At 52.2% G+C, this 25,728-nt stretch overlaps 1 protein-coding gene across 1 annotated transcript in view; it reads left to right on the forward strand.

Annotated features, from left to right (window-relative positions):
- CPAMD8 (C3 and PZP like alpha-2-macroglobulin domain containing 8) overlaps positions 1–25,728 on the forward strand; it is an 86,513-nt gene that overhangs the window by 14,315 nt on the left and 46,470 nt on the right. Inside the window, exons 10-19 of the mRNA XM_039243260.1 lie at positions 521–629; positions 3,990–4,217; positions 7,515–7,685; positions 11,269–11,397; positions 17,256–17,439; positions 18,804–18,976; positions 19,594–19,743; positions 20,104–20,262; positions 21,892–22,034; positions 24,751–24,813. Of these exons, the coding sequence (XP_039099191.1) occupies positions 521–629; positions 3,990–4,217; positions 7,515–7,685; positions 11,269–11,397; positions 17,256–17,439; positions 18,804–18,976; positions 19,594–19,743; positions 20,104–20,262; positions 21,892–22,034; positions 24,751–24,813 (1,509 nt within the window). The remainder of the gene's footprint in view (positions 1–520; positions 630–3,989; positions 4,218–7,514; positions 7,686–11,268; positions 11,398–17,255; positions 17,440–18,803; positions 18,977–19,593; positions 19,744–20,103; positions 20,263–21,891; positions 22,035–24,750; positions 24,814–25,728) is intronic.

The raw sequence follows: 25,728 nt of genomic DNA on the forward strand, positions 1-25,728 counted from the left end.
ACTGCGATCTGCCGTCTCGCTCCTGCGCCCCTGTAAGCAGGTGTCCCCTCTGCACAGGGCATGACAAAGACACGTTTAAGTTTTAGCAATATGTCTGAGAGGACAGCTTTACTCCTGTTCTCTGGGTGAAGAAACCAAGACTCAGAGAAGTCAGGGCCCTGGCTCAGAGTGTACTTAGCAGGACTCTGAGGTCCAGGCTCCTCTGTACTGTCCTGCCCCAACAAGTTGGCCAGGGCCTGGGGTTGCCTCACATACTCTCCTGCTCTTGGGTTCAGAGTTCCTCTCTGACCCTTGGTCTCTTTTTCTGTCAAACATAAGCCTTGGTGCAGAGGCCTGTAGGCCCCCGGCACCATCTCCCCTGACTCTGGGCTGTGGAAAGGGCTGTATGCAGAGAATGTAGGAGGAGGAAGCAGGCCCCTATCAGCCACAGCCTGGGGGGGGGGGGGAGGCTTGGCCTTCCTGAGACAGACTCTCCCCCATGCTCTGTATGAAATAAGCTCCCTTTGTCCTTTTGTTCCAGGTATACCTTTGGGAAACCTGTTTCGGGAATCTTGACGATCAACATGACTGTAAATGGCGTGGGGTACTACAGCCAGGAGGTGGGGCGCCCCGTCCTCAGGACCACGAACGTAAGGAGCGGGGGGCCCCGGTGCTGCTTAGCCAGCCAATCTCTTCCTGCAGGGCCTGCCCTTGGCTTCAGCTCCATGATCATTTATTTTATTTTACGTTTTAAAAAAGTTTATTTATTTATTGAGAGAGACAGGGCACCAGTGGGGGAGGGGCAGAGAGAGAGAAGGACAGAGAATCGCAAGCAGGATCCGCACCACCAGTGCAGAGCCTGATGCAGGGCTCGAACTCACGAACCGTGAGATCATGATCTGAGCCGAAGTCGGACACTTAACCGACTGAACCACCCAGGAGCCCCCAATTTACTTTCTTTTTTTTTTTTTTAATATTTTTATTTATTTCTAGGAGAGAGAGAGAGAAAGAGAGACAGCGTGAGCAGGGGAGGGTCAGAGAGAGAGGGAGTCACAGACTGAAACAGGCTCCAGGCCCTGAGCTGGCTGTCAGCACAGAGCCCGACGCGGGGCCCCGAACCCACGAACTGCGAGATCATGACCTAAGCGAAAGTCGGACGCTTAACCGACTAAGCCACCCAGGTGCCCCCCAATTTACTTTCTAAAATGGTTTATACAGTGGGGATTTTCGCAATGAAATGCCTGCAGGCTGATTATAGAGATGTTAGAAAATCTAAGAAAGAAGAAGTGAAGGGGATTTGTTCTCTGACAGGTAGGAGCAACCACTATATGATGTGTTTCCTCCCAGGATATTATATACAAAGTTTCTTTAAGAAATGGTTTTAGGGGCGCCTGGGTGGCTTAGTCGGTTGAGTGTCCGACTTTCACTTAGGTAATGATCTCGCGGTTCATGGGTTCGAGCCCTGCGTCGGGCTCTGTGCTGACTGCCAGCTCAGAGCCTGGAGCCTATTTCAGAATCTGTATCTCCCTCTCTCTGACACTCCCCTGCTCACGGTGTCTCTCTCTCTCTCTCCCCTAGAAATAAATTAAACATTAAAAGAAAGAAAGAAAGGAAGAAAGGAAGAAAGAAAGAAATGGTTTTAGTGGGGCGCCTGGGTGGCTCAGGCGGTTAAGCATTTGACTTCAGCTCAGGTCAGGTCATGATGTCGCGGTTTGTGAGTTCGAGCTTCATGTCGGGCTCTGTGCTGACAGCTCAGAGCCTGGAGCCTGCTTTGGATCCTGTCTCCTTCTCTCTCTGCCCCTCCCCTGCTTTTGCTCTGTCTCTCTCTCAAAAATAAAATAAACATCAAAAAAAAAATTTTTTTAAAGAAATCATTTTGTTGGGGCACCTGGGTGGCTCTGTCAGTTGAGCATCTGACTCTTGATTTTGGCTCAGGTCATGATTCCAGGGTTATGAGATTGAGTCCCACGTTGGCCTCCACATGCTGAGTGTGGAGCCAGCTTGGGATTCACTTTCTCTCCCTCTGCCCCTCTCCCCCACTAGGGTGCACAGGCTCACTCTTTCTCTTTCTTTAAAAAAAGAAAAATCATTTTATTTATTTTTAATCAAAAAATTTTAAATATATATTATTTTTGAGAGAGAGAGAGAGACAGAGCGAAAGCAGGGGAGAGGCAGAGAGAGAAGGAGACACAGAATCTGAAGCAGGCTTAGGGTCTGAGCTGTCAGCACAGAGCCCAGCATGGGGCTCGAACCCACAAACTGTGAGCTCGTGACCTGAGCCGAAACCAAGAGTCGGACGCTTAACCGACAGAGCCATCCATGCACCCCCCAAAATAGTTTTATTGAGATATAATTCACATACCACACGATTCAAACACTCATGGAGAAGGTGGGATTTGGGGGTTTGGGGCATATTCATTCAGAGCGTGGGATAATCTCCACCATCCTCCCCGCATCCCTCATGTCCTCTTGCGATTAATCTGTTTCCATCCCTGCCCCTGGGCAACCACAGATGTGCTGTCTGTCTCTGTGGATTTGCTTGTTTTGGACATTCCATCCACAAGGAATCACACGCTACGCTGTCTTTCGGGTCTGGCCTCTTACACCCAGTGCGATGTTTTCGAGGTGCATCTACAGCGTAGCGTCTCAGGGCTTCATTCCTTTCTATGGCTGAGTTTCATCATGTACATGGACCCCATTTTGTCTATCCGTTTCCGGGACGATGGACATTTGAACTGCTTTCCGCCTTTTGGCTGTTATTGCTGCTGCTGCTCTGAACGCTCACGTCCAGGTTTTTATGGGGCTGGACGTGTTGATTTCTCTTGGATGTGGCGTTCCTGGGCCGTGTGGTGCGGAATTAAATAAAGAGCCACTTGAGTAAGAACGCGCAGAGGCCGTGGATCGGGAACTTGCTGTAGCAAGGGAGTCAGCCCCCGTCATTTGCGTTTAGCAGGCTCTGAGCTGCTGTTGTGAGACACAGGCAGGGCTTCATGTGTGCCCCGGTTGGAGGCTCTGGGTGTTTGGGGACGCTGCCAGCATCTGACTAGAAGGGGAGCATCCGGTGAGGTTGGTGAGGGGTGCATGTGTGGCTTCCTCAATTCGTTCTAAGAAGTTGGGGCAAATTTTAAACAAAGAAGTAGAGGCGAAAAGCAGGGAGGTTGTCAGTTATTAATCAAGTCCTGGCCATCTGGGGCTGGCTGGTACGGGGGTTTGTCTTCTTACCAGATGCTAGATGGAGGGGTCAGACTTGCCACAAGGCTGGCTTGTAGATAATGGGTTGGCCATTTTTCTCTATGGTCTAGCCAACCCCTTATCCATTTGTAGATTCCGTGGTGAGTATGTGTAGCTGTTTGAAACTCCCAGACTGATTTCCTAAGTGGCTCCATGATGTCACATTCCCGCGCAGGTACAGTCTTATAACCTGGCGTCTTCGTTCTCCCTCAGCTGAGTGTGTTCAGCTATGAGTGTGCCGCGCCGTATGTGCACACACGTCCTTGAGGTCCTCTGTCTCTGTAGGCGCCTCTGGCACTGAGCCCTGTCATCCCTGTGGGCAGCTCGCTGGTGGTGGCCCGGGCCTTAATTCTCTGGTTTGCCAAGCAGTGTACTCCGGAGCTGTTTCTGGATGGACTTACCGGCTGCGCCCCTGGCTGGATCCTGAGATAGGGGTTGAATGGGGGCGTTCTGTGCCCTGGGAGTGGGAGTGAGTTCTCCAGAGCTGGGGGGGGGGCGGCTTCAAATCCCTGCCCCCCCCGCCCCCACCCTGTTGGAGGGCAATCATCTTCCTTCCTACAGGAGCCTCCTTCTCCTCTACCCGGTGGATTCGATGCCCCTCCTCCCCGGGTCGTACTGCACATCCAGCGAGGGGTCCAGTGACACACAGCATAGGTTGGGTGTGTCACTGAGTGTCCCCGTGGCCCTCCAAGAGGCTGGAGAGGCCCGGACTCCAGATGTGGTTTTGGCAGCCATGCCTCAAAACCGCAGCAACGGTCCTGTGTGTCTCCCGTTTCCAGATCCACGGCTCCCAGGACTTCGACATCTGCGTGAAGGACATGATCCCGGCCGACGTCCCCGAGCACTTCCGGGGAACCGTCAGCATCTGGGCCACGGTGGCCAGTGTGGACGGGAGCCAGCAGGTAGCCTTTGACGATTCCACTCCTGTCCAGAGGCAGCTGGTGGACATCCACTACTCCAAGGACACCAGGAAGCAGTTCAAGCCCGGGCTGTCCTACGTGGGGAAGGTAAGCGGTGGGCATGGGGTACAGCGGGGGCCGTCTGAGGGAGCAGGCTCCGCCCTGCCTCCCGCCCCAGCTCCGCCCGAGAACCACCAAGAATCCTCTGCAGTAGGTGTCGTGGGCCCGCAGTGGTGACTCTGCTGAGGACGGTGTCCTTTAATTCCATCGCATAACTTTTGCCCTCTGGCACCCAAGGCCTGCTTTGCTAAGCGTGGCAAGAGCTGGTACTGCGCCCAGGGCGAGGACACCGGGCATTTTGCACCACCTAAAAGGATGCTTTTTTATATGACACAGATAGACGTTTGTGTTTCTACAGCATTAAGCCAGGATGTTGTAAGTCCATTCATTCAGTGTCTCTAAGGCAATGCCTTTCTGATTTGGGTTGATTTTAGTTCTGGACGGATGAGCTAACATCCAAGGGAATGCCCCAAAAGGCAGACCTCTTGTCCCTGAGACAGACTGATTTGATCTCCTAGGGGAGAGTGGCATTGTGTGTGTATGTGTGTGTGTGTGTGTGTGTGTGTGTGTGTGTATGTGTGTTTTCTTTAATGTTTACTTATTTTTGAGAGAGACAGAGCGTGGGCAGCGGAGGGGCAGAGAGAGAGGGAGACAGAATCCGAAGCAGGCTCCAGGCTCCGAGCTGTCAGCACAGAGCCTGACGCAGGGCTCAAACCCACACACCGTGAGATCATGACCTGAGCCAAAGTCGGACGCTCAACCGACTGAGCCACCCAGGTGCCCCAAAAGTGTCGTTTTGAATAGGCCCCCACCACCTGTCCAGCCATCATGCAATTCTTATACACAGTCAAGGTTTAGGTGACAAGAAACCCAAGACCCTTATCCTAATTGCTGAACGGGCATTTGTGACCTGGGGTGGCCAAGGCCGGTGGAGCCCAGCGCCACCCCAGAGAGAAGCTGGCTGCATCCGTGGCCACAGCTCTGCCCCCCTCCCACGTCCTCGGCCCCTCTTACCTTCCATTGGTCACTCCCGGGGTCCCGGCAGTCTGTCCTTATGCTGAGGCCTGCTACTCCCTCTGGTCTCAGACCTCCGTTTTCTCCGTGCCGGACCCCAGCCCCTCCGGCGCAGCCTGAGCGCCCCTGGCTTTGAGGGTCCCAGCTTGGGGAGAACCTGAAGCCAACACGCAGGGTCAGAATGTGCATGAAGAGGAGGCTGGGCTGTCCGATCAATGAAAGAGAGCATTTCACGGACCACTGAGAAATTACCCACCATCCGCATGAAAACACAGAGCTGTAAATGGAGATTATGCCGGTTGAGGCCCCTGCCACTCTGTCACCAAACACCTGCACAGTCGAGGGGCCACCCTGCGGTCCTTCAGGGCGCACTGACCATATTTCTTTCACACCATCCCTGTCTTCTGATGCCCTCGTTCTGCCTGCCTTTTCTATGTCTGAATGAGGTCTGAGCAACGCATGAAACTGTTGAAGGCATTGCCCATTCTGATCCTGCCCCAGTGTGGCACCAGGCCAGTGGCCCAGCATGTGGCGAGTTGTACATGGAGACCAGTGGGATTGAACTGAGAGTGCAGGGGCCCTTGGGCAGCTCGGGCGGCTAAGCATCTGACTCTTGATTTCGGCTCAGGTCAGGATCCCAGGGTCACAGGATCGAGCCCCTCTTTGGATACCACACTGAGAGTGGAGCCTGCTTAAGATTCTCTGTCTCTTTCCCTCTGTGCCTCTCCCCCACTTGTGCATGTGTACACTATCTCTAAAATAGAATAGAATAGAATAAAGAATAGAGATAGGGGCGCCTGGGTGGCTTAGTCGGTTAAGTGTCCGACTTTCGCTTGGGTCATGATCTCGCAGTTCGTGGGTTAGAGCCCCGCGTCGGGCTCTGTGCTGACTGCCAGCTCAGAGCCTGGAGCCTGTTTCAGCCTGTGACTCCCTCTCTCTCTGACCCTCCCCTGCTCACGCTGTCTGTCTCTCTCTCTCTCCTAAAAATAAATAAAACATTAAAAAAAAAAAAAAAGAATAGAGGGGCGCCTGGGTGGCTCAGTCGGTTGGGTGTCTGACTTCGGCTCAGGTCATGATCTCCCAGCTCATGGTTTCAAGCCCCACATGGGGCTCTGCGCTGACAGTTCAGAGCCTGGAGCCTGCTTCGGATTCTGTGTCTCCCTTTCTCTCTGCCCCTCCCCTGCTCATTCATGTTCTCTCTCTCTCTCAAAAATAAACATTAAAAACAGTTTTTAAAAAGAATAAAGAATAGAGAGTGAAGAAATAAATCCACATGTTGGAAAGATCCTGAGTCTCTGTATGCTCCCCTAAGCGATTGTCTAGGATACCCCGTTTCCAGTTAGCTGCCTACAGCTTCCCCCCAGAAATGGCCTCCAGCATGGGCACACCTGGAACCCTCCCTGTTTCTCATTACAAGGCTTTCCCACTTTACCTGCATTTGAGTCTCTGTCGAACACAGTGATAGTGGCCATGACTCCCTTGCTATAGCCAGCTGTGAATAAATAGCCTTTGCTCGCTCTTTTCCGGGAGGTCTTCATTTAATTCCACACCATGTGGCCCAGGGAGTCCACTTCACCACGTGGCCCCAGGCTAATGGCCAGCACGTGGTGCCTTGTGCCTTGTGACTCCTTTGCCAAGTCCAAGGTTATGCCAAGTCCTCTTCTCCCTCCCCCCCCCCCCGCACCCATCTTCTAAGTGTTTCAAAGTTCTAGCTCTTAACTTTAGGTCTAGGATCTTTTTTTTTTTTTTTTAATTTTTTAAGTTTATTTTGAGAGAGACAGAGACAATGTGAGTGGGGGAGGGGCAGAGAGAGAGAGAGAGAGAGAATCCCAAGCCAACTCTGTGCTATCAGTGCAGAGCCTGACTCAGGGCTCTTGAGATCGTGACCTGAGCCGAAACCAAGAGTCGGATGCTTAACCGACTAAGCCACCCAGGCGACCCTATGATCCATTTTTAACTTTCGTAAATAGTGTGAGGTAGGGGTTCAGTCTCATTCTTTTGCACATGGGCATCCAGTCCTCCCAGCACCACTTGTTGAGGGAACTGTTCTTTTCCAATGAAATGTTCTGGGAACACCTGTTGAAAACCAATTTGCCACGGATGTGTGGGTTTATTCCCGGACTCTCAGTTCTGGGCCACTGGTTGCCAGGTCTCTCCTGGGCCCATCTTGATTACTGTAGCGTCGTGGTTTTGAAATTAGGAGTCGTGAGTTCCTCTTTTTCATGATTGTTTTGGTTACTTGGTGATTTCCCTGTGAATTTTAGCATCAGCTTGTCGATGTCTGGAGAGGTGTGGGCCTGACTGTGTTGAATCTTTGGTGACCCCTTCCAGGTGGAGCTGTCGTACCCGGATGGCAGCCCAGCCGAGGGGGTGACGGTGCAGATCAGGGCAGAGCTGACGTCGAAGGAGAACATCTACACCACTGAATCTGTGTCCCGGGGCGGGCTGGTGGGGTTTGAAATCCCCTTCATCCCCATGTCAGCCCAACACGTGTGGCTGGAGGTGGGTGAGTCGCCTGGACCCTTGTCGTTCAGCCACCAGGCCCAGCCGCGGTGCCTTCCCTGCTCTGTGCTTGGGCACCAGCTCAGAGGGCCTGCAGCCTGCTGCTGCTCTGAGGGGGTTCACGGCCTTTGATGGGGAGTCTGATGGGGTGGGGGGACAGAGAGCCCAGGGCAAAGCAGGAGATCAAGGAGAGGCGGAGCCTCCTGGCTGTCACGCCGAGTGAGGCTTTCCCAAAGGGATCTCACCATGCGGACTCCTGACCTCGGGGAGGGTCATCCGGACTGCTTCCGGGAGGGTGGAACAGGAGGTGCAGAGGCCTGGAGGCCCTCGATCAGAGCATTATTGGGTCCTGTGAGGCCCAGCCAGGCTGAGCCATTCAGGACGATGTAGAGGAGGGAGCTAGGGGGGCGCCCCCCATCCCACAGGGGTGCTTGGGGTTTACCCAGAAGGCAGCCGCAGGGGGACACAGGGACCTGATTTTGGTACGCAGCCATTGCTCCAGTGACATTACAGGTACCGGGAGCACAGATGGGCAGAGAAGGTGATGACAGAGAGGCCACCAAGCCTGGAGCTGTGAAGGTAGAAATCAGTAGGACCCGGGGTCCGGTTGTCAGGGAAGGGAGGAGCAGCAGTGGCAGAAGATGGTGTCCGGCTCTGTGACAGCCCCATGTCTCTGGATGGCAGGGAAGGGGGGGGCAGCTTAGAGTAAATGTGTAGGTGGGAGCCGAGGACACTTGTGGTGACTTTCCTCTGTGGGGCGAAGGGTCCTTAAAGATTTTTTAACCATCGGAATTGCAAGCTTAAGGCCATCAGCAGGCTGCAAATTCCTCATTACAATTACAGCGTTTTCTTAATGATCGCCAGCCGTCCCTTTATTTCAGTAGTCCTCTAGCAAGTAAGTAGCAGAGAAGCCCTGAAATGACTACACAGACACCAGAATCAGTGGAATCATTTTCTCTCTCATAGATATAGTTCTAAAAATTAGCTTGTCCCCCAAATGTCACCTTAATAGAAAGATCTTTTATTTCTGTTACCAAATGCTGTTTAGGAAAAGGTCTTTATTCTTTTAAAAGCAAAACTTGGAGAGCCTGGGTGGCTCCATAGGTTAAGCATCCGACTTTGGCTCAGGTCATGATTTCACAGTTTGTGGGTTCAAGCCCCGCGTCGGGCTCTGTGCTGACAGCTCAGAGCCTGGAGCCTGCTTCAGATTCTGTGTCTCCCTCTCTCTCTTGCCCCTCCCCTGCTCACGCTTTGTCTGTCTCCCCCCCATAAATAAATAAATATTTAAAAAATAATAAAAATTCAAAAAGCAAAACTGTCGATTATTACATGTCAATTATTTTAAAATTTTAAAAATGTATCTTCATTTTTGAGAAAGAGAGGGCTCGCATGCATGTGCACGTAAGCGAGAGGGGGAAGGGCAGAGAGGGAGGAGACAGAGAATCCCAAGCCCGACACGGGGCTCAAACTCACGAACTACGAGATCGTGACCTGAGCCAAAACCAGTCAGACACTTAACTAAGCCACCTACGTGCCCCAAGTCAATTATTATATATATATATTTTTAATATTTTTATTTATTTCTAGGAGAGAGAGAGAGAGACAGAGCGATCAGGGGAGGGTCAGAGAGAGAGGGAGACACAGACTCTGAAATAGGCTCCAGGCTCTGAGCTGGCAGTCAGCACAAAGCCTGACCCGGGGCTCGAACCCACGAACCGCGAGATCATGACCTAAGCGAAAGTCGGACGCTTAACCAACTAAGCCACCCAGGCGCCCCCCAAGTCAATTATTTTTTAAATGAGGTACGATTGACAGCTAACTGTTAGTTTCAGGTCTATCCTGTGAATCCGTATTTACACATGTTTTGAAACAGACCCCTCCATACGCGTAATGAATAACCAGCATCACAAGTAGCTCCACTTTTTTTTTCTTATAATGAGAAATTTTGAGACCTACTTCTTAGCAACTGTCAAGGATTACAACTCAGTGTTGTTAACTGTGGTCACCATGCTGGACATTCCGTCCCTGGGGCTGATTTTATAACTGGAAGTGTGTGTCTCTTGCAATTACAGGTTTATTATAGCAACATGGCAAACAGGACCAGCCAGAAAGAGCGGGGGATGGGGCGAGAGTGGGGAGGGTCCCACATTTGAAGCTTCCAGAGCTGTTCCTCTGGAGTTCCTGGGGCACACTATTCTCCTGGCTCATGAAGTGTGACCATGCCCCCAGAGACCTGCCAGCCAGGGGCGCTCACTCCAGCTTCGGTGTCCATGGTGTCCGTCAGGGTTCGTCACGAAGGTGTGAGTCATTGGTCCCCGTGCCTTCCTCCCTGGAGGTTGGGCTGGTATCACAGGTCTCAAAGTCCCAACCTTTCGTTCCTGTCCTGAGTCAGCTCGGTGGCGCATACCTTCATTCAGGACACACCGTAAATAACAAAGACGTTCTTGTCACTTGGAAAATTCCAGAGCTTTGGAGACTACCTCCCAGAGACTGGGGACAAAAAGGGGCCAACTTTTTTTTTTTTTTAAATATTTACTCATTTTTGAGAGACAGAGAGAGACAGAGCTGGGGCTGGGGAAGGGCAGAAAGAAAGACACACACAGAATCTGAAGCAGGCTCCAGGCTCTGAGCTGTCAGCACGGAGCCTGATGTAGGGCTCAAACCCATGAACCGTGAGATCATGCCCTGAACCAAAGTTGGGCGCTTTACTGACTGAGCCACTCAGGCGCCCCCTCCCTCTCCCTGCTTTTATAAAAGTTTATTTCTTTTGAGAGAGACAGACAGTATAAGTGGGGGAGAGTCAAAGAGAGGGAGACACAGAATCCCAACCAGGCTCCACACTGTCAACACAGAGCCCGACCCGGGGCTCAAACTCATGAACAGTGAGATCAAGACCTGAGCCGAAACCAAGAGTCGGATGCTTAACTGACTAAGCCACCCAGGGCCCCCATGGCCAACTTCTTTATTCTTGATCTCACAGAGGTCTTAGACCTGCAGCTCTGGCCTCTCCCTTGTGTGGCAGCTAGTGAAGGGAACAAGTTCAAAGCCCAAAGGAGCAAAGCAGTGTAACCACCCAGGGCTTGGGGCCCGCGGGTCGCAGGGCTGGAGCTCAGGGAGGAGCAGGGTCTCGAGCCCCGGGGATGCTGTCCCACACAGCCACCCCCTCAGGCCTGTTATCCCCTCCCAGAAGCCACCAGGGCTGCCTGCAAGCCAGAGAGACAGAGATAGAGACAGAGACAGAGACAGAGGCGTGGGGAGGGTTTCCTAATACATCCATGATGGAACTGTCTCTTGGCAGCCACATGAGTCACCTGCCTCTGCCTGGGCCACCCCTGACACCCTGGGTCACCCCCAACTCCTCACCCAACACCCCCTAACATCCAGGACACTTGCTTCCTGGAGCTGAGGGATGGTGCGCAAGGGCGCATTGGGCCCCGTGCTCTCAGAACTGGGGAGAGGGCTCCCCAAAAAGGAAGTGGAACGCAGGAGGGTCTTGCCAGGCCAGGCCAGGCAGAAGCATCCCCAAGACTCCCTTTCCTATGCCCAGCACCCAGGCCTTGACCAAGTACCCTCTTTTCTGCAGACCAAAGTGACAGCACTCAACGGAAAGCCCGTGGGGGCCCAGTACCTGCCCAGCTACCTGTCTCTCAGCAGCTGGTACTCCCCCAGCCAGTGCTATGTGCAGCTGCAGCCCCCTGCCCGCCCCCTGCAGGTAAGGCTCGGGTGTGCCCTCTGCACACTTCCAGGGGAGCTGCGCTTGCCCCAGGGGGGCCCCCCACCCCTCCAGCAGGGCCCCCACCCCTCCAGCAAGGCAGCTGGAATGAACGCCCATAACTTAATTACGGTGAATATTTAGGCCGTGGCCCGGGGGTTTACCACGATAAACTTGGCCATCAAGGCCATCACCCCCGGGCTTGAGGCGGGACCCCAGCTTTGGCCTAGGCTCTGGTCGTCTGCAGGCTTACACTTCTCATGCCCGGGCACTGAGGTTTCCACACGGACCTAAAGCTGGGTCTCAGGTTCCTTCTTCCCTGTTACTCAACAATCCCGACGAAGTTAGATGTGCGGACATGTGAGCGGAGAAAGAGGTCTGTAAAAACTGAGCAAAAAGTGCGGAGTTCCTCTGTGTCCCCTCACCCCCACGTGCAGTGTCCCTGATTACTAGCAGCTTGCATTAAGGTGGCACCTGTATTATAGTTGATGAGCCAGTTATCGATGTGTTGTTATTGATTAAGGTCTGCCGTGAACGTTAGGTCCTCTCTTTGTATTGCAGGTTCTGTGGGTTTGGACAAATGTATAATGATATGTGTCCAGGGTTATAGTATCTTTTTAATTTTTATCTTAATTATTTTAATTTTTTTTATAAAAAAATTTTTAACGTTTATTTATTTTTGGAGAGAGAGAGAGACAGAGCATGAGCAGGGGAGGGTCAGAGAGAGAGGGAGACACAAAATCTGAAGCAGGCTTCAGGCTCTGAGCTAGCTGTCAGCACAGAGCCCGATGCGGTGCTCGAACCCGCAAACTGTGAGATCATGACCTGAGCCGAAGTCGGACACTTAACTGACTGAGCCACCCAGGGACCCCTTATTTTAATTTTTTTTAACGTGTATTCAGTTTTGAGAGACAGTGAGAGACAGCGTGTGGGTGGGGGAGGGGGCAGAGAGGGAGACACAGGATCTGAGACTGACAGCTCAGAGCCTAATGCGGGTCTCAAACCCACGAACCGCGAGATCATGAACTGAGGCAAAGCTGGACGCTGAACTGACCGAGCCACCCAGGAGCCCCCAGTGTTATAGTATCCGTACAGACTGGTTCCACCGCCCTGACGATCCTCCGCCCTCCACCTACCTATTCATTCATCCCTCCTTCCCTGCTGCCCCCCTCCCCCAACAACCACTGATCTTTTCACTGTCAGTACTTCTGCCTTTTCTAGAATGTCATATTGTGTTGGGAGAAAGGAAAAACCTCCGGGGTTGTTTTAATTGCAGGCACCATTTCAATACACACACACACACACACACACACACACACACAGAAGAAGTCAAGTCACGAGATTTATCTACAGATCCCAGAGTGCGGTGGGCAGGTGCGAAATGAAGGGTGGGGGGAAGGGCCGTTGTCCATCCTGGGTCACAAGTGAGCCGGTGACAGACAGCAGGGCAGTAAGCACCCTTTACGCATAACATGGTTGGGGAGGAGGTCATAGCTTTTTTTTTGGGGGGGGGGTCAGTGCTAAGTGGTTATTTTAAAAGCCACTCCCCTTCCCCCCCAGGGGAAAAGTAAAGCAGAAACTTGTGGCCAGAATCCTGAGCTCGGGTCCTTATCTAAGTGTCTGGACTCTGGGTGTGAGCAGCTTTGTCAGGCCGTCCAATGCCCAGGCAGCAGCTCAAAATAGCTGTTTTCCATCACACGTATGCGGCAGTCCGCCCTCCCTTGCGCATGGGGATACGTCCCTACCTCCCCCGTGGACGCCTAACACTGCAGGCAGTACCAGACCCCACGTATATTGTTTTTTCCCTATATGTACGTGCCTAGGACAAAGATTGACTTACAAATTAGGCGCAGTAAGATTAACAACAACGATGATAGGACAGAACCGCTGTAACAATAGTGGTTCCCCAGAGTCATGGGGATGAGGCTCCTGTCTCTGGAAATAGACCGTACTGTACCCAGCCTGCTTGTCTGTGGTCACAAGATGGTAAAATGCCTACGTGAGGAGAGGAAGTAAGGTTGAGGTGGTTTCGAGTGCTGGGGACTCCAAACAGCTAAGAAAGGATTCTTTGAGCTCCTTTGGTGCAAAAAAGTGGTTTCCCCAAAGCTTGGGGACAGGACCCGCAGGCAGAGGGAGCTGGACTGGGGTTGTGAGGAGCGACCGATGATGTAAGATTTTCTATCCTGTGGAGGGAGGGTGGCATCAGGGTCCCAGGAAATAGAATCTGTAAGATTCTGGAAGTTTGGCAATTGATAGAATTGCTTTTTCCCTTGTAAACCATTAAGACAGTTGCAAGCTGATGGAGAGTCATGACCCTCATGACTCATCTCTACCAGTTAACCACTGGTTTTCCCCTTTTTCCTTTGTTCTTGGGCAGCCAGGAGTGCCTGAGGAGCGTCACCCACGTCCCTGGGGCTGGGGGGTGGGGGGGGTTATTAGTTTGTACTTTGCCCCCAGCCCCCCTTTGTTTCCCACATCAAGGTGAGTGACACAGCATTAGGCTGCATCTGACCTTCTGATGATACGTCAGGAGGATCCCCGGCTTCCAGAACGCCATTGCTGGTGGGTCACTGAAGGGGAGACCGTGGTGGTTGGAATCATACGGCGTGTACCCTTTTTTAAAAAAATGTTTGTTTATATTTGAAGGAGAGAGAGAGAGATAGAGACAGAGACAGAGCATGAGCGGGGGAGGGGCAGAAGGAGAGAGGGAGACACAGAATCCGAAGCAGGCTCCAGGCTCTGAGCCATCAGCACAGAGCCCAACACGGGACTTGAACTCACAAGCTGCGCGATCAGGACCTGAGCCAAAGTCAGATGCCCAACCCACCAAGGCATGCAGGCGCCCCATACAGTGTGTGGCCTTTTCACATTGGCTTTTTTCACTTAACTGTGTCTTGCCCAGAATGGACAAACTTCAGTTTGTTTATCCCCATCTATTGAATGAGATACAGGCTTGTATATAGAGTTTAAAGCACCCTGTTAACTCCCTTAACCGAGAGGCCCAGGGGCAGAGCCTGGCTGCCACAGAGTGGTGGTGGCTGCTCCCTGGGATTGATCCCAGGCCTCACTGGCCCGTAAACCTCTGGCGCTCACTGAGAGCCACTGGCCAGGCCCAAGGCCACCAGGGGAGGGAGAGGGGGCCCTGGGATGCAGCTCAGAGGAATCCTGGTGCCGGGGCTGTCCGTTGTGGGGGCTGTGTGGCCTGCTACAGGGGGTTTGAGAATGCGAAGCCCAGATGAGACCGTGCCCAGCTTGGCTGAACACGCTGTTCTCGAGGTAATGCTCTTCAGCCAGCAGCGCATCGTGGTGATGCTGGCATCCGCTGCCTCCCCGTGGGGGCGGGAGGGAGCCCTGTGCCCACAGCTGCCACTACCGCTCTTCCCATTAGGCAAGGACTTGGCCGGGCCACTCAGACGTTCCTCTCGGAGGGACATTTCCATCCTGCCGGAGTTGGGGCAGCTGGCTCCACCCCTCCCCACTGTGCTGTCATCGATGGGGCCCTAGGCGCGACCTCAGGGAGTTGAGACAAGGGTGCCCGTGCCTGGTCCAGTCTGGGCTATGTGTCAGGGTCCCTTCCCCTTCCTCCTGCTTGAAGGAGGGGAGCTGCTCCGTAAACGGGGTCTGAGGACCTGATCTTCTAGGGCTGCTGTGATGCCGGGGGGTTAGCGCATGAGAAGAGGAAGGTTCTGCTCTTTTTTTTTCCTCCTAACATCTGAAACAGAAGGGGACTTTTGTTTAGGTGTCTTTTTATAATGTGACTATTTACAAACTTAGAAATCATAAAAGAAAAGTATAATCATATGCCTTTCACCTAAATTTATGGTTTTACATTTTGCTTCTATCCATCCATCCATCCATCCATCCTCCTACTAACCGCGAGATCATGACCTGAGCTGAAGCTGGACATTTAACCAACTGAGCCACCCAGATGCCCCATTTTAATGTTTATTTTTGAGAGAGAGAAACAGACAGACAGAGAGAGCATGAGCAGGGAAGGGGCAGAGAAAAAGGGAGACACAGAATCTGAAGCAGGCTCCAGGCTCTATCAGCACAGAGCCCAACACGGGGCTCGAATCCATGAGTGGTAACATTATGCCCTGAGCCAAAGTTGGACAGTTAACTGACTCAGCCACCCAGGAGCTCCATCTACCCCTCTATTTCTTTAGACAGACAACAAAAATGTTCTTTTTGTAACATTTGAAAATGAAATACAGATATCCTAATGCTTCACTCTTAAATACTGAGCATAATGTATCCTAGAAATAAGGACATTCTTCAACATGACCTAAAAACTGTTGTCACATCTAAGAAAATTACGTTAACTCAACATATTTTTTAATTCACGGGCAGTATTCAGATTTTCAGATGTGTCCCCAGGATGTGACTTCTGTCTTGCGTGGGAACGCCCACAGCCTTGTGCACACATGTGTAAGTAGGTGTGCAACCATACATATGCATGTGTGTGTGTGAGCGGGTGTGTGTGTGCGTGTGTGCATTTCATTCTGGATCCATTTACAAGCTGCATTTAGCTCTTCTGTGCCCATAGCTGCTTGGATCTGAACAGCCCCTACCTTTGCCTTTTCATCACCATGACTTTGATGAAGAATTCGGGCCTGTGGTCTTGGAGATGAGCCCACATCCTGAATTAGAATCAGGCAGAATTACTGCATATGGGCTGCTTTCGTAGCATCCTGTCAAGAGGTGTGGAGCTAGGAGACCCCTCTGTCGCTGAGCTGATCTTATCTTATCCTTGGTTGGTGTCTGATTCCTACCAGCTCTTTCTCTGGTGGGTGAGCTACTGAATAATCTCGGGTGCTGATCTGAGGCCCCTCCCTGCCACAGTGTCCTGACCCCCCCACCGGCCTTTCACCTGGTGCCTTGAGTCTCACTGACAATTCTTGCTGTCGTCAATTATCACAGTAGGGGTATGAGATGGCAGTTCTGAGTTCTGTCATTCCTTCTACGTTTATTAGCTGGTGTGTTACTCTGTAAAAGGGAAGAACTTTCAAAAAAAGAAAAAGAAAAAAAAACAAAGAAAGAACTTTCCACTTCTCTTCCCTATCATTATTTTTGTTGCTGTGTTATTTTGAGTATGTTATGGATGTAAGGAGTTTAAAAAAAAAAATCTTTTTAAAGTGTAATTGTTGTAATCTGTTATCGTATTTCTTTATTTTATTTTATTTTTAAGTTTGTTTACTTATTTTGAGAGAGAGAGAGAGAGAGCGTGAGCATGGGAGGGGCAGAGAAAGAGGGTGACACAGAATCTGAAGGAGGCTCCAGGCTCTGAGCTATCACCACAGAGCCGGACGCAGGGCTTGAACTCACAAACTGCAAGATCATAAGCTGAGCTGAAATCAGATCATTAACCAACTGAGCCACCCAAGTGCCCCCTCATACTTGTTATTTTGTTTTGTTTTGTTTTATTTATTTATATTGAGAGAGAAGAAGTGCGAGTTGGGAAGAGAGAGAGAGAGAGAGGATCCCAAGCAGGCTCTGTGCTGTCAGTACAGAGCCCAACGCAGGGCTTGAACTCATGAACCATGAGATCATAACCAGAACTGAAGTCGAGTAGGGTGCTTAATCCAAGCAAACCTTGGATTCAAAGCCATCTAGATACATATAGATAATAAATAGATACAGATAATAAACAGATAGAAAGATAGATGATAGATGATAGATAGATAGATAGATAGATAGATAGATAGATAGATAGATAGATAGATCTGCTGCCAAGCCCACACGGCTGGTGCCAGGGCCTGGCTCTCTGTTCAGAGGCCAGCACTGCCGGTGGCCCTGGAGCAGCTATCGGCCTGGCGTGGGTGCCGGGCAGGGTCCCCCGTGCTGCGTGTCTCCCACAGGTCGGAGAGGTGGCGCTCTTCGCTGTGAAGTCCACGTGTCCCTGCAACTTCACCCTGTACTACGAGGTGGCCGCAAGGGGCAACATCGTGCTCTCCGGCCGGCAGCCCGCCCACGTTACCCAGCAGAGAAGCCGGCGGGCGGCCCCGGAGAAGCCGATTCGCTTAATGCACCTTTTTGAGACAGGTGAGCTGGGCCACGAGCTGGGGTTCCCTGTTCTTCCATGTGAACCCCTGGCTCTGGGGCAGGCACCCCAGTAAGGAAGGGTGAGCGGGACGCAGCCTGGAAAGGTGCCTGCTTCAGGGCAGAGGTCATGTGTCCCAGGCGAGATGGGGCTTGGACCAGGAGGGCCGGCAGGGATCAGCTGCAGGAGGGTGGAGACGTCCTCCCCAGGGTGTCCTCACTGCCTGTCTGCAGGGGACTGGGGAAGGCGAGCCACGGGCTGGACCCCTGCGCTGGCCCGCACTGGACCGTGTTGCCGTCTGCCGGCGGCTCTGACCAGGTCACCCCCCCACCTAGCAGCCCTCCTCCTCTCCTTGACTCCACGTGCTCCCTGCAGGAGCCATCACCTCCCCTGGGTCTTCCCCAGCCCTGTCCACTTCGCAGCCCTTCTGCCTGAAGCAAGGTCCCCAGACTGGGTGCTGGGGCCACTGGAAGACAGACCTTTTGTGATGGGGCCGTCCTCTGTGACGTGGGGGTGGAGACGTATCCCTGGCCTCCATCCATTCGGTGCCAGTAGCAACCTACTTACACAAAGTACAACGACCTAAAAAGTCTCCAGACATTGCTAGTGTCCCTAAGGGGAAGTCACCTGTAGGTGAGAATCGAGAATCAGATAGATAGATAGGAAGATGGATGGATGGATGGATGGATGGATGGATGGATGGATGGATGGATGGATGGATAGATAGATAGATAGATAGATAGATAGATAGATAGATAGAAAGATGGATGGATGGATGGATGGATGGATGGATGGATAAATAGATAGATGGATAGATAGATGGATTTATGGATAGATAGATCCACAGATAAATTCCTAAATACTTAGATTTACACTCAGATTCATAGATTCATTCATAGTTCATAGGCAGAGATAGATAGATAGGTGCATAGATAGATACACGGGAAGACAGGGTTTCTCTCCTGAGAAGGCAGTTTCTTTCTCACCCTTGGCACTACTGATGTTTGGGGCTGGATCATTCTCCCATTGGTGGGGCCGTCCTGTGCACTGCAGGGGGCTAAACGGCTTCCTGGCGGGGAGGCACCCTGCTAGTGGCACTCCCAAGTCGTGACAGCCGAAACTGTCCCCTGGGGGGCAGCATGGCCCTAGTTGAGACCTGCTGGCCTGAACGGGGCTTTGGGAATCATACACCCACATCTTTTTCGCCTTCCCTTCCCGGTGATGCGGGTAGCCATAGGGCACCTGCCCTGGGCCAGCACCTCCTCATGCTGCACCCCAAGTCATCCTCAGGGCAACCTGGGGCATTGGTGTTCCCATTGTGGGGTGCTGGCTCCTCACACCTCTCCCCACCCTTGCCTTGTCTTAGAGCCTCCTCCAGCCCCAGCAGCTGAGGTCAACGTGTGTGTAACTTCTCTCCGGCTGGCTGTGACCCCGAGTATGGCCCCCCTCGGCCGCCTGCTGGTCTTCTATGTCAGGGAGAAAGGAGAAGGCGTCGCCGACAGCCTCCAGTTTGCCGTTGAGACTTTCTTTGAAAACCAGGTAGAACACGGGGCACCGACTAGGGCAGTGGGGACAGGCAAGCGCCACCCAGGGCTGGGGGCCCCAGGGTGCCCGTGCCGCGCTGGGCCGTGCAGAGCCGCCGCTCAGGCTCCCAGATGGTATCCCAGGCAGGACTGCAAGGCGGCCCGGCCTTCGGGAATAATTGTGGCCGAGGTTGCACCTTGACTGGAGCGCCTCCAGAAGTCTCCCCAGTGGGGGTTGTGTTTGTCACATGCCGGAAAAGCAGCCAGCTGCTCTCTGTCCCCACTGCCTTCCAGATCTAAGGGCCGCCGCTCATGGCCCCAGCAGTGGGCTCAGCCTTCTGCCCCCTTCTCCCTGCATCCTTTGAAGCCGCTGCCATGTGCCATCAGCCGTGCCCGTCTCCCCGTCTCCCTCCTCTCTCCCCTCCTCTCCCCTCCGCTGCACAGAATGTTCCAGTCGTACCAGCCTTGTTCCTTTCACTCTGCCTCCTGCCCTTGTCGTCTCCCGGGCAGCAAGGCCCAGCAGGGTCCCACCTGAGCTGGCCGGGACCGGTTCTCTTGGCAGGCGGAGAGGGTGGGCGGGCGAGTCAGGGGAGCTCCTCGAGCTCTTGGCCTCTCTGCTGTGTTTGGATCCAGGTTTCACTGACGTTTTCAGCAAATGAGACCCAGCCCGGGGAGGTTGTTGACCTGCGGGTCAGGGCTGCAAGGGCCAGCTGTGTGTGTGTCACTGCGGTGGATAAGAGCGTGTACCTGCTCAGGTCTGGGTTTCAGCTGACCCCGGCCCAGGTGAGTGGGGCCCTCAGGCGCCAGGCTCCAGCACCCCCACGGGGGTCTCTCCCTTCCCACTAAGTGAAGAGCCCCCATGTGAACCAGATTCTTTCTCTTGCCATGGAACCCAATCCTTATTGCTGTCTTGAAGGATCTTAGAGTCAAGTTCATCAGACTCTTGCCATAGACCATTGTCCTCAGATCCTACCTTTCCAGCCCCAGTCTGCCCATCTTTAGAATGGGCTAATGCTACCAACGGCCATCTCCTGAGATTGTCTCAAAGTGATATTCACGAAAGGAGCAGCCAGATCCCCGAGAGCCAGTTTGGGTTGAAAAGAAGCCTCCGGTTGACTAATCCCCGTTCCCCTTCGCCTGTAGGTTTTCCGGGAATTGGAAGATTATGATGTTTCTGATGCCTTCGGGGCGTCCCGGGAGGATGGGTCCTTCTGGTGGGCTGGCCTGGCAGCCCGACGCAGGCGCTCCTCCGTCTTCCCCTGGCCCTGGGGTGTCACCAAGGACTCCGGGTCCGCCTTCGCCGTAAGGACAGATGGTCTGAGATCCACCGCCCCCTTCCAAGCTCCTCTCACTTTGAAACAAACGAACTCCGGGATACAGAGATGGTCAGGGTGGAGGTTTCCAAACTTTTATCCAGGCAGAATTAGTCTGATTCTCCCCAATGGAAGCTCATATGCGGACCTTCCTGATTTGCAAGGCAGACCAGAACAAAATGTTATAGGTGTCGACCAATAACTTGAACTTGGTACAGAGCAGAGATGCTAAGGGTGCTTTGCAGGGAGGAAAACCTTCACCCTGGGAGCAGGCAGCCGTGCAGGTTCACCCATGGTGACATTCGTGGCTCACATTGGCCCCCCCCCCCCACCGACTGCGGGGACCGGGACTACCAAGGGGTGCAGGAGACACAAGTATCATTCTAGATCATACTAGGAGCCTACACAAGCATGCTGGCCATCGCCACTCAAACGCACGGCCCATCTGTGGCTCTGCTTTTCTCCCCAGTTACAAAGAATCATTAAAAACGCATCCTTTCCATTAAAAAAAATTTTTTTTAATAGTTTATTTATTTTTGAGACAGAGACAGAGCACGAGTGAGGGAGGGGCAGAGAGAGAGGGAGACACAGAATCCGAAGCAGGCTCCAGGCTCTGAGCTGTCTGCACAGAGCCCAACGCGGGGCTCGAGCCCACACACCGCGAGACCATGACCTGAGCCAAAGTTGGATGCTCAACCGACTGACCCACCCAGGCGCCCCTCCCCCCTGTTTTTATTATGGGAAATTTTCAAACTTACAGAAAAGCAGGACAAAGTAACAGATGCCTATATACTCACCGCATAGATGCCACAATTAACATGGTGCTCTGTTAGCTAAAAAATATTACACATCTACATCTGTCTGTATGTTTATATGTTAATCTATATCTGTATTGGAACAGATGATGTTTCAGTTACACATTTGTTGAACACATTTGTTCAAACCCCAGTTTGAACTCCTGGGCGCTGGCTGTGTTTGGAATTAAGGGGTGATGCTTCTGAGTCCGACTCACTGACTTTATTATATTCCTTATTCCCAAAGCAGAGCTACTCAGTCTGGGGTGGGTCTTCCCTGCATCTAGTTCCTTCAGGTACTTAGCACAGTGGTCAAGGTAGTAATCGTAACAATAGCAGCCCATCTTCATCTATCTCTGGCCTAGGCACGGTGCCAACTGATTCTTTTTTTTTTATTTGTGAAGTTGACAATGAACAGAATGAACAGAAAACGAGCCATTCGAAACTGCACAGCTGAGCGGCATTTAGGGCATTCATGGCATTGCGTAACCAGCACCTCTGTCTAATTCTGGAACGTTTTCATCCCTTCCCCATGCGTAGGGGCTCCCTGTGCCCCTCCCCCAACCCCTGGCAACCGCTAATCTACTGTCTGCCTCTGTGGGTTTACCTGTTCTGGATATTTCACATGCAAGGAATCATACATATGGCTGTGCCTGAGCCACAGATAGGCTGGCCTCCCCTCTGCTCTCTCTTGCATGGCCACTGGGCCCCCATGATCTCCTCAGCCTGTGTCACCAAGCCCAGAGCAGAGGACGTTGAGCTGGTAGCCCCACAGCGATGGAACTTTTGGGGCCATCCCATCCACGGCATTGTCTGTTGCCTAGGAAACGGGACTGGTGGTGATGACCGACCTGGTGAGCCTGAACCACCGACAAGATGGCGGCCTATACACCGATGAGGCTGTCCCTGCCTTCCAGCCCCACACGGGGAGCCTGGTGGCAGCGGGGTCCTCCAGACAACCACCCAGGTAATTGCTACCTTGAGCTGGGTTGTCTGACCTCATACTGTAGACTTTAGGGGCTGGATCATTCTCCGTGGTGGGGCTTTCCGTGCACGTGTGTGTGCTGGGCAACATCTCTGGCCTCCACCCACCTGGTGCCAATAGCACCCCTTTCCCTTAGTTGTTGCAAGCCAAAATGTCCCAGTGTCCCCTGGGGACAAAGTCACTGTTGACCTAGTCGGGACTTGGAACCAAGCATGTCAGCCCCCTTCCCCAGTCCCTGGCCACACCTGAGTGCATGGGATTGGGGGTTGCAGAGAGAGGAAGGCACCTCAGGAGCAGAACTGCCTGGGACAGAGGGGTTGGGGTGGGGAGGGAAGCTGGGGCTTGATCTTCCCTCTCCCAGGGACTTTGCTTAGAAAGTTCTTTCTGTCATCTCTTTCCTCCTCTTTGTTCTTTTCCTCTCAACTCCCTTTTCCCCTTCAGTTCTCTGCCTTGGACAGCAGAGTAATACTTTCCAGTCTCTTATTTGAACTCTGCACATTTAAGTCTTTTGAAGGGTATGAATTGCCCTCAGAGGGCTGCTTTGGCAACACCTGAGTTGTGCTGTGAAGTGTTTCCATTACTGCTCCATTTCAATAGGTTCTAACTTTTTGAGCTGTGACTTGTGCAGAAGTGAACACTTTTTAAAATTTCAAGTGATATTTTTTAGTGAATATTTTAATATGTTTTATAAATTTTTTTTTGTATCAACTTGCATTATGGCCAGTGAACATGGTCTGTGTGTTATCTATTGTCCTGTTCTTACTTTGAAGACTTTTTGTGTGGTCAGTTGTTGTAAATGTGTGTGTCTTCTGGGAAAGAAGATCCAAGCCCCCATCATTTCTGTACAGGGCTCCCTATAGAGAGAGATCTTAGTATCCAAGATCTCAGTCTAGGTAGAGAAGGTGTGAAAGATGGAGAGGTCTTTTGTGGACTGGCTTGCTGGGGCGAGAGGTTTTCTGAGCCACTTCTGGCTTAGAACAGGGGCCGAGGAGTGTGGGGCCCACCCTCAAGGTCTCCAGAGACACCAGATGCTGAGCCACTACTGACCATGCTGACGTCAGCCTCAGGCCCTTGGTTCTGTGTCCTTCTTGAAGGAATGGGCGGGAGATAGCACAGCCAAGGCCTGCCTCCCTAGTCCCAGCCCCTAAATCCAGAGAGAGTGGGAGCCAAGGTCTCCAGAACACTCTCCCTTTCCCAGCTGTCTGGTTGAGACCTGGGCTTGAGGAGGTAGTAAGAGAGGCAGCAGACGAAGGAGGTGGGAGAGAAGGGAGGGGAGACAGAAAAGGACAGGAGAGAGGAGAAAGCAATACCTCCTGTGAAGCAAATGTTTCCACGACCCCAGGGACAAAGCCACAAATCCAAGGGGGAGATGTGAACTCCTCTCTCTCAGTCATTGGTAGGTTAACAAACAGACACACAAGACGTGAGCAAGAATATGGCGAATGTAGGCATCACCATGTGTGGCAGGCCCACGAGGGTCCTAGTTTCCAAACTCCAAATCACAGCGTGGGCAAACCGGGCTCCCCATATGGTACTTTGGATGCGCCCGGTGGTGTTTCTAGGATGTGGTTGTGCGAGGGAGGTGTAACACTGGCTTCTGGGCCTCCACCCACCAGACAGCCCCTTGTGGATCCTCACCCTCTCATGTACAGCACCCCCAAAAGGTTGGCCTGGAGTGGATCTGGAAGTAATTTTCTGAAACCCCAGACCACAAAGGCAGTTGTAAATCCCAGTGCAGAAAGGCGTAACAAGTGCCTTCAAAAACAAGTGTCCTTGTCTTTTTGTGATTGGATAACAGCTGTACATCCGTATTCTGAAGACAAGATATTTTTCCTAACCATACGCAGTGGTTTAAATTTTTTCAAGCAATATGAAAGTTTATATGATTAAATGTAAGTTTCCCTCCTACCTCTGGACACTCCATTCCCTTTTTAGAGGTAACCGTGGTTAATAATTTCTTAGATAGCCTTCTAGAAAATTTCCCTGCATGTGTAAGGATATTTTTTTAATGTTTATTTTTTGAGAGAGAGACAGAGGCAGAGTGTGAGCTAGGGAGGGGCAGACAGAGGGAGACACAGAATCCGAAGCAGGCTCCAGGCTCTGAGCGGTGAGCACAGAGCCCGATGCGGGGCTCGAACCCACAAACTGTGAGATCATGACCTGAGCTGAAACCAAGAGTTGGACATTTAACCGACGGAGCCACCCAGGTGCCCCTATTATTATTATTATTATTATTATTATTATTATTTATTTTAAGAACAAGCCAGTCCCTGAGGAACGTTGGCTTGTGAGGCTCCTGAGGTTGAACCAGGCATGGAAGGCGCCCTTCAGGAAACGGGGAGGAGTTGGGGAGGTGTGGAGAGTTCAACGTGATGAGGTGGAAAGACAATGTCAAACTCAGGGAGGGAAATTAGCGAAGAGGAGGACGAGCCCCTTCTAAACTCGGCATGTGACGTGCCTGTCGATTTAAGGTGGTCATGTGAAGCCTTGGACGCTTCACTTCTACTGGTCCTAATCAAGTAGAAGGTTAACGGACAGCCACGAGAATTAACACACTGCACCTTAACTGGGCAGAACGTTAACCTCTCCAGGTAAAGATGAATGTGTTCACGTTCTACTTGTGCAGATGTCAACCTGCCAGGGGGCAGCATTACATTATGCCCGTGAAACTCAATCATTTCTTTTTCGATTTTCATAGAGTAGAGAAGAGGAAAAGGACCTTCTTCCCCGAAACATGGATTTGGCGCTGTCTCAACATCAGGTACAGTCGGATTCCTTTTCTTTGTCCTGTTTGCGGGCTGACTCACAGGCACCGGTCCGAGTCCAGATTGCTCCCAGTGGGTTCGCTTTCAGATCTGACATCAACCTCTGAGCAAGACTTTGGGCATCCTGTTCTAACACATAAAACCTCAAAGCCATGAAGTCAGCCCCAAATCCCGCTGCAGCCTCTGACATCTGCTCAGGAAATATGAAATGCAGGGCCTTCATGCCTCTTACGACTCCCACTTGGGGTAACTCTATCCGCTCTGTTTGTGTAACGAGCTCATTAAAACGATTACAGTTCCCTAGAACGTGAACTTGACCCCACCCCCCTGCAACCCCTCCTCACTCCTCAGGGGCCTCGGGCTCCTGCCCACAAAACAGGCTGCTTTTCTCAGCACATTTCCTTTCCACTTTCCTCCCTGTTAGTTCTTTTTGAAGAAGGCCCGCTGTGCCAAATTCCTGCCAGATGCCGTTGGCTGTGTTTTCTTTCAATGCTTGGGGTCAGAGCGCCAGTGGTACTAGGAGGTGGGGGCCTAGACTGGGAAACTAGTTAGGCATGAAAGGTCAGACCCCCCCGGGCCACAGCTGGGCTTACTGCTGAGCAGGGGGGCGGGGGGCTCCTAGACATGAGATGCCATGGCACGTGGTCATCACAGAATTGAGCTCACCGCTGGGGGTCCCTCAGGCTGGTTTCACAGATGTGTGTGTCCCCATTACGGAAAGACTTAACTCCTGGTCAGAACAGATCCGGAGGATTACATTTCATTCCGGGGGGGTTCCTAAATCTGAGATGGGCTGTCTGTCTGTTACCACTCAAATGTGTCAAATGTATCTGCTTTCCGGGTGCTGGATGTTTTGGGGGGCCGGGTCACGCTTCCAGTACCAGGTTTGGTGCCTTGAACAGGTGGACGTT

Source organism: Hyaena hyaena, unplaced genomic scaffold (assembly GCF_003009895.1).
Source record: "Hyaena hyaena isolate Hyena2069 unplaced genomic scaffold, ASM300989v1 scaffold_227, whole genome shotgun sequence".
NCBI lineage: Eukaryota > Metazoa > Chordata > Mammalia > Carnivora > Hyaenidae > Hyaena > Hyaena hyaena.